We start from the raw sequence: 8,448 nt of genomic DNA, 5'->3' as shown, positions 1-8,448 counted from the left end.
CGACTAAACAGCGCACCCAGGGGCAGTAGGTGAGCCGCTGAGAACGTAAAGGCTCATCTAATCCAGAGGAGGCCAGCAAGGGGACTTCTGGGGGAAGGGACGTGGAGCAAAGTCCTGAATGACTGTAGGGCTGAGCATGTGAGGGTGCCCCAGCCAGAGGGGACAGCACGGACAAAGGCCAGAGTCAAGTATGGCTGGATCACTGAGTGAAAGGGGAAGAGGGAGGAGGCTGGAGAGGTGCTTGAGGCCAGGAGGCAAAGGAGAGCCACAGAAGGGTTCTAAGCAGGGCAGCGTGTGGTCTGACTTCTGGGGAAGGGTGGGGCTGGGCTGGAAGCCAGGAGACCAGTTGGGAGGCCACTGAGATGGTGGCCTAAACAGGGTCAGGGCAGTGGGAACAGAGGGAGGTGTGGGGGTCTAAGGATGTTTCCCAGGTGGAATGGCCAGGCTGTGGGATTGTCTTGGCCGACCCTGGCTCATCCTTTCCAGGAAGGGGAGGGATCATTCAAACTCTAACCTCCAGAGCCCCTAAGGAAGGGGTGAGGGTGAGGGCAGCTCCTCCCTCCTTCCCAGTAGCTGGGATCACAAAGGCTTTGGGAGGGCCTGGGCCCAGCCACAGGAGAGGAACTCTGGGAGCAGAGGCTGTAGTGGGGGCGTGGTGAGAACCCGCCTCCAGGGACCTCAGTTCTCATGCCCTCAGGGGTCAGAATTTCGTGGGCTCCTTGTCAGCTTTGGAAATCCAGGAGGCTCAGCTCATCATGGCCCTGAGGGACAGTCCTGGAAGGGGAAGCTAGCTCAGCCTCCTGAAGTTGAGGTCTGGGCTGAGCCCACCACACTCGCTGCCCCAGAGGTCCTCCTGCGAGGGCTGAAGGCAGGAGCCTGGGGCACCCACCCTGGGGCACCAGGAATCCAAAGATTGAATCCTGTTGTGGAGGAACACAGGACCTTTCTGTCACCGGCCCCAGGCCTTGGACCCCACCTGCCACATTCCCTTTCCTTAGCTGCCCTATCCTTCACCAACATTCTGACCCCAGCTCCCTCCCTTTCAGCCCTTTCTGCTCCCACCAAGACCAACCCACTGACCCTTTTTGTCACAAAAATGTTTTGTTACGTTTTTAGCCCCCATCCATTGGAAAACTTCCTGTGTACTAATATCATGCTATGTGCTTTGATTGGATCTCCCATCAGCCCGATACAGTAGGAACTATTACCTCCCCAATCTATAGAGGAAAAAACTGAGGCACAGGGGTTTAAGCAACGTGCCTAAGGGCACAGAGATAAACAGAAAAGTCTCAACTTCTAGGCCCTACTGCCTCTCCCACCAAGGCCAGTGAAGCCTCGGGACGTCGCAGCCCCCAGTCCTTGGGCCTTTGCTCACGCTGTTCTTCTGCCTAGAATGCTCTCCCCCCAGCCCCCATCTGGCTGACGAAAGCAAGTTTCACATATTGCAGTATGGGAAAGTCATTCTGGCTTGTACATGAGTTAATTCGAATTTTATGCTAACTAAAACAGCCTGTTTGTGACCTATCAAACCTACATTGTTCATCTGCTTTAATTATTAAAGAAAAGGGTGCATTGGCCAGAAGTAAAGAACGTTCATGTTAAAAATAAAGATCACAACATGCCTCCCTTCCTGGGATGCCCGTGCCGCTACTCCTCCGATGATGACTCCCTTCCCAGGTGCCAAGGCCGTACTGACTCACTGTGCGCTGCTGAGCTGTGCTTTTTGGGGGTTTGGGGTTTTCTGGGTTTTGTTTTTCTTGAGACCTTGAAGGAATGTATCCCTGACTTGTTTGATGTTCTTTGTTCTGACGAGATATAAACTGTGCTGAACCATGCTTCTCCAGAGCAGTTCCTCAGAGTTATCTGAGAGGCTATCTCCTGGACAAGAATCCTCGGTTTGGCTCAAATAAAACTCTTTTCTATTCCTGCTATAGATTGTTGATTGTGTCCATCGACGTGGCTAGCGCAGGCTCCTCCAGGAAACGCTCCTAACCAAGTCCCTCCGAGTCTGGTAGTTCTCAGGAGAACTTTGTGCATCTACTCTAACCCCAGGGCTGATACGCTCAGCTCCTGCCTTCTGCTCCAGCCAGTGGGAGCCCCAGGCCAGAGACCACATCTGGCTGGTTTGTGGTGAAGTCCCCAGCTCCACATACAGTGCCTGCAGCACACGAGTGTTCACACACAGGATGATGCCTGAATGAGCAATGGCAGGCTCTGCCCACCCCTAATTCCTTGGGATGTCTCCCCCCACCCCGTATTTAGAGGCATGAGAACGGGATCCAAGCTAAAGGTCGGGAGAGTCCCCGCCAGCCATCCCCTCCCCACTCTCACGTGGTCCACGGGCACTTCTTAGTGCCCTCTGATTGTGTAGCCTGCCCAGGAGTGGGGATGTTTGAGAATTCTGCAAGAACAGGGGCTGGGTAGAGACCCCAGCTCCACCACAGACGCCAGGGAGGGCAGATTATAACCCCTCTCCCAGTGTGGTTCCCCATGCCCTAACGAGTCTTGATTACCCAGTGTGGCTTTCCTGGTGACCGCAGGGCACCATAGTTTCCCCTCCAGAATGTGGCTTTGTCCTGGGGGGGGGGCACTGCGGGGGGCACCCCGTGGCCACCCCACAAATGAGGGGTCTTCTCCCTTCTCACCAAGGGGTCAAGGAGATGTCCTTCCCTAGAGGCCCCCTCACCCTCATCCCCACCCGCCCATCTCTCACAGCCTCTCAGGCCAGTTGCCTGAGATCAGAAAGTTCTGGCTGCAATCCTTTCAAATGTAGCCACCCTGGGAAACTCACAACCCCGAAACCCCCTCCGCGAGAACCTGTTCCACAGCCAAGGAAGCTGAGGCTGGGAGAGTCTGTCGGCCTGAAGACCTCGGAGGGCAGACATGGAAAGCAGCGGTTTCTCACCCTCTTCCCTTTCGACCCCCAGCGCCACCTCCCGGGCCCCTTCCTTGAGTGTGGTTTCAGGGAGCCTGCACCTCCCGTCCCGCCCCCGCTCGGCTCGGAACAGCGCCCGCCGCCCTCCCGCCGCTTCCTGACCCCACCCCGCCCCGCGTGCTATTTAAGGCGCCCCCGCCGCCAGGCGCCGTCCAGCAGGCAGGGCTCCCACGGGCGCCGCTCCGGCCGACGCGCGTCCCCACTGCCACCTGGGCCGCCGGCAGGCAGGCGGTGAGTTGGGCTGGGGCGCCACCTGCCAGCTGACGAGCGGGCAGGGACAGGTTGCCACGTGCCAGGGGCTGAGGGTGGCTGCTGGGGGACCCACCGCGGTCGCGCTCACCCAGCCTGCTGGGCCAGCGTCTGCGCTAAGCCAGGCTCCTGCCTCCTTCGGTCGCATCCTTAGAACCCTTGTTAGTAGGAATAGTATCATTTCCATTTTACAGGAGAGGAGTGCTCAGAGGTCGTCACTTATCCAAGGTCCCAGTTTGTAGAAGAGTCAGGATTTGAATCCAGGTCTGGTTCCAGAGCCTGGCTCTAAACAGCTTTGCTGCTGGGGAGAAGCACCACCCCGGCCCCTTTCCCCTACCTTCCTCCCCCCACTCTCCCCGTGGTGTTCTGGGAACTTTGTGGCCTGTGCCTCCACCCTGCCATGACAGTTCCTTTCAAGAGTCTAGAATTTGGCAGCAACAGCTTTGGCAGGGGGAGGGGATGGAGAAAGGGGACAGGATCAAGTGTCGGTACTTGAGCGGCAGGTGGTCAGTATCGCTGACAGGTGGAGCTAATGCAGGATGCTGCCTTGAGTGTCTAGCATGCCTTCACCCACCCCACCATAAACTCAGAGGTTAGAGTGAGGCCAGCTGGGTGAGAGCTGGTGGGGTGGGGAGTGGGGACCTGAGGCTTTCGGCCCCCTGAGAAGCTGAAGATATCACCACCACCACCCACTCCCCCACTGGGGGGCGGGGACAGCCTGTCCTGGGCAAAGGGAGGAGGGGCATGGCACAGCCTTGTGACCTTGGATAAGTTCCTCAAATTCTCTATTCCCTTAGGCTCAGGAGCCTCACCTTGATCCAGACCTCCTTCGGCTGTGGTCACCCTGGGACTGCAGCTGGGAACAAGAGGGACACAGATGTGACTAGACAGGGACCCAAGCTGTACCCTTGCCAGAGCTTAGCAGTCATCAGCCAGAGATCTGGGTGTGAGTCCCCAGGCCAGTCCCTTCCCCTCCTGGAGCTCAGTTTCCCTGTAGGTAAAATGGGTGTGGCCGGCCTCCCTGCAGGCTTGTTGCTAGGACAGCTGAGAAGGATGCTGACAGTGTCCTCTGTCTCCCTGCAGGCGGAGGCCCAGGAGCCATGGGTGACTGGGGCTTCCTTGAGAAGCTGCTGGACCAGGTCCAGGAGCACTCGACCGTGGTGGGCAAGATCTGGCTGACGGTCCTTTTCATCTTCCGCATCCTCATCCTGGGCCTGGCTGGCGAGTCAGTGTGGGGCGACGAGCAGTCGGATTTCGAGTGTAACACGGCCCAGCCAGGCTGCACCAACGTCTGCTACGACCAGGCCTTCCCCATTTCCCACATCCGCTACTGGGTGCTGCAGTTCCTCTTCGTCAGCACGCCCACCCTGGTCTACCTGGGCCATGTCATTTACCTGTCTCGGCGCGAGGAGCGGCTGCGGCAGAAAGAAGGGGAGCTGCGGGCACTGCCGGCCAAGGACCCACGCGTGGAGCGTGCACTGGCAGCCATAGAGCGACAGATGGCCAAGATCTCGGTGGCGGAGGACGGTCACCTGCGGATCCGTGGGGCGCTGATGGGCACCTATGTGGCCAGCGTGCTCTGCAAGAGTGTGCTGGAGGCAGGCTTCCTGTACGGCCAGTGGCGTCTCTATGGCTGGACCATGGAGCCTGTGTTCGTGTGCCAGCGCTCACCCTGCCCCTACCTCGTAGACTGCTTTGTCTCACGCCCCACGGAGAAGACTATCTTCATCATCTTCATGCTGGTGGTTGGACTCATCTCCCTGGTGCTCAACCTGCTGGAGCTGGCGTACCTGCTGTGCCGCTGCCTCAACCGGGGGATGAGGGCCCGGCAGAGCCAGGACACGCCCCCAGCCCAGGGCACCTCCTCGGAGCCTTATGCTGACCAGGTCTTCTTCTACCTCCCCATGGGTGAGGGGCCCTCATCCCCGCCATGCCCCACGTACAATGGGCTCTCGTCCAGTGAGCAGAACTGGGCCAACCTGACTACGGAGGAGAGGCTGGCTTCTTCCAGACCCCCCCTCTTCCTGGACCCGCCCCCCCAGAGTGGCCGGAAATCCCCCAGTCGCCCCAGCAGCTCTGCTTCCAAGAAACAGTATGTATAAGAGCCTGGGAAGTCTTGCTGCCTTCAGTGCAAGACTCTGCAGAGATGACTGGGGCTGGGGAAGCAGGTGCTTGCTGGCCAGAAGGCCTCACTGCATGTTGTTCTTGAACACCTGGGGCCTTCCTGGTGACCAGAGGGCACCATAGTTTCCCCTCCAGAATGTGGCTTTGTCCCAGGCACAGACAGAGGCAGCTTGGGGTGCTCTTGGCCAAGGGTGTTTGGGCCCTGTGGTCTTTTTCACCGTGTTCAAAGGGCCTCGGAGACAACTTCCTCCACCCCCACCCCCTGGAAGATTCACCTCTGCCCAGGTTGTCCACACACCCTGTCCTCACAGAAAAAGGCTGGTCGAGGCTGCTGGGTCAGCCTTGATCCCACACACAGACAGAGCCTGTGCTGGATCTGGCCCTGTCAAGGGGACTGGGGTCTTGTTCTCATCACTCCTTCCTAGTTCTGCTGTTTATCCTTCTAAAATAAACAGGACTTGACCACAAGCGAGGTGTGTATTGATACTGTCATGATGTGCCTGGGGTGGGGGGACAGCTGCTTTACCCAGGCTTCCTTTTTGGTCCTGCATAATCTGTCTTTGGCCTTAGCAATCCCAACACCAGGCAGCACCTTCAACCCTCAAACTCCTACATACTGCCTCTCAGCAGCTCTGAGTCCTAAACACTGCCTTTTGAAATGCCCCAGCACCAGCCCCCTCAACCTGCCCCTTAATCAGTGGCCAAAGCAGAGTCTGTCCCCATCCTGCCCCATGGCCATCCAGTGCCCCGGCCACGCTCCCAACTGCAGTGTGCTTCCTTACTGGACACTGCTCCCCACCCTGCCTGCATGCCAGCCAAGCCCTTCAGAGTCCAGCTCAAATGGGCCTGCACCCCTCGGTATTTGGGGAGGCAGGTTTAGATCACTTGCCCCCTCCTACCTTGGCCCTGTCTAGTCTGCCCACCAGAAGGAGCAACTCAAGGACCTGCATCGTAAATCCTCCCCATGCACCTAAAACTCACACAGTGAGAACAGACAATGGCAGTGTAGAGAGGTGGAAGGGACGGCCAGGGTCCAGTGGAGGAATCGAATCCTGCCTCTGAGTCACAAAGGTTGCAGGAAAAAAAAAATAAGCAATTGAACTAGATCTTGACAGACAAATAGGAGTCTGCTGGGGAGGGAAGAGGACACCTTGTTTGGACAGAAAACTGTGCAAAGGCATGGAGAAGGGGAACCGTTGGGGACTGAGGGGGTGCTTAGGGCCTGATGAGCCATCTAGGATGTGGGAAGTACAGCTGAGGATAAGCCCAGTGTTGGCAGAGTTGACGTGGAAGGTGACCCGGATGGAGGCAACACTCAGTGGCCCTCGGAGGCAAGCTGTTGCCTGCTGGTTGTCCTCCCCTACCCAGGGAGATCTGGGGGTGGGGCTGGAGGAGGGGATGGGGTCCATCTCACGTGGCCACATGCTTCTCCTTGAGAACCATTATAGCGGGTGAACAACCTTCCCCTGTCCCATCAAGATAGGTCTTCAAGACACCAGCTCTGTATCCTTCACCCCAGAATTCACTCACTCACTGCTTACCCATCAAGTCTGAATGCTCGGCCTGATAAGTTACAGCCCTCACTCTTCCAGCTTTGGTTCCCATTGTTCCCTCTGAATCCCTGAGATCCAACCAGACCAGCCTCCTCACAGCTCCCCAGACTCACTGGGTATGTTCTCACCCTGCTCCTTTGCCAGCCTGGAGTGCCTCTTCCCCACACTTCCAAACCCCACCAGTCCTTTATACACTTCCGTACCCTGGAAAAGGCAGAGCCTGAAGCAGAAGAAAGAGTAAGATGAGTTTTGATGTTAGAGGGTCCTCAAATTAAATGCTGCCTGTAATACGTATAAAGCCATGTGGTCTTAAGTCAATCATTACACTTCTCCAAGTCTGAGTTTTCTCAGCTATAAAATGCAGATAATATTGCCTGCCTCACAGGTGCAAGAAATAAAAACAAGAGAAAGTATATGAGTGCACCTGGCTCCCAATGCCATGCAATAAAATTCAGCTCACCCTCTCCAGCAAGGCTATCATAGGTTCCTCCTCCTCTAGGAAGCCCTCCCCCACTTCTCCAGCCAGTCTCCAGTGATGATCTCTACCTTTCAGCAATCTGGATCACTGCTTGGTACGAGCCTATTTCATCTCCCCAGTGAGTCTCTAAGGACCGCCGGGGTGACGTTCTTCATTTACCATGGGCCTAGCCCTGCAGTCAGTTTTTTTTTTTTTTTTTTTTGCGGTACGCAGGCCTCTTACCGTTGTGGCCTCTCCCGTTGTGGAGCACAGGCTCCGGACACGCAGGCTCAGCGGCCATGGCTCACGGGCCCAGCCGCTCCGCGGCATGTGGGATCCTCCCGGACCGGGGCACAAACCCGTGTCCCCTGCATCGGCAGGCGGACTCTCAACCCACTGCACCACCAGGGAAGGCCCCTGCATTCACTTTGACTATAAAGTGAGGGATTAAGTTAGACTGGGCAGAAAGTAGACTGTTCATACGTTGGAAGGGCATAACTCCAGGAGGCTGAGGTCCCCTTCCAAGGGATTCTCCCCAAGCCAGGCTGAGAGGCCAGATCTGTGGGGTCAGAGGTTGGTCTCTTAGAGCCAACCCAACCTGGGGGCCCTGGGAGCCTGTGTTTCTGGTATCCCCTACCTGTCCTGGCTTGGAAAGGTGGGAGAAGACAGGTTTAGGTGAGTGAGGAGGGCATCCATCCCGTCCCTCAAAGCTTACCCACTCTGAGCTTGGTGCTGGGACTTGGGCCTTTGGTAAGGCTGGGGTTGGGTCCTAGACTGGTGGCCACTCAAACACAAGGGCAAATGGGCTGGGGGTTTAAGGATGAGGATAGTGTAGTGGGGACAGGACCACACAGATTAGGGCAGGGGCAGTGCGGTGAAGACTTATGAAATGAAGAGTGGCTCTAAGCCCCAGCCCACCCCTATTCACTTCCTAAAGCTGTCATAACAAAGTACCACAGACTGGGTGGCTCCAATGACAGAAATGTATTGTCTCACAGTTCTGGAGGCCAGAAGTCCAAGATCAAGGTGTCCACAGGGTTATTTCCTTCTGAGGGCTGTGAGGGAGAATCTGTTACATGCCTCTCTCCTGACTTATGATGGGTTGCTGGCAATACCTGGCATTCCTCAGC

General features: G+C 56.9%; 1 protein-coding gene across 2 annotated transcripts; it reads left to right on the top strand.

Moving 5' to 3' along the window:
- Positions 1-3,066: 3,066 nt before the first annotated feature.
- On the top strand, positions 3,067-5,777 carry GJA4 (gap junction protein alpha 4). 2 transcript variants are annotated; one of them, XM_033422209.2, is made up of 3 exons: positions 3,082-3,166; positions 3,982-4,128; positions 4,268-5,777. In XM_033422209.2, the coding sequence occupies exon 3, from the start codon at positions 4,285-4,287 to the stop codon at positions 5,284-5,286; it is 1,002 nt and encodes a 333-aa protein (XP_033278100.1). In that variant the 5' UTR covers positions 3,082-3,166; positions 3,982-4,128; positions 4,268-4,284; the 3' UTR covers positions 5,287-5,777. The 2 variants fall into 2 exon arrangements, with proteins under 2 accessions (XP_004266535.1, XP_033278100.1); XM_004266487.4 differs by lacking the exon at positions 3,982-4,128 and having other exon boundaries at positions 3,067-3,166.
- Positions 5,778-8,448: the final 2,671 nt, after the last annotated feature.

Source organism: Orcinus orca, chromosome 1 (genome assembly GCF_937001465.1).
Source record: "Orcinus orca chromosome 1, mOrcOrc1.1, whole genome shotgun sequence".
In the NCBI taxonomy this organism is placed as follows: domain Eukaryota; kingdom Metazoa; phylum Chordata; class Mammalia; order Artiodactyla; family Delphinidae; genus Orcinus; species Orcinus orca.
The sequence above is the reverse complement of the archived record's forward strand: the minus strand, read 5'-3'. Positions and strand labels throughout refer to the sequence as shown.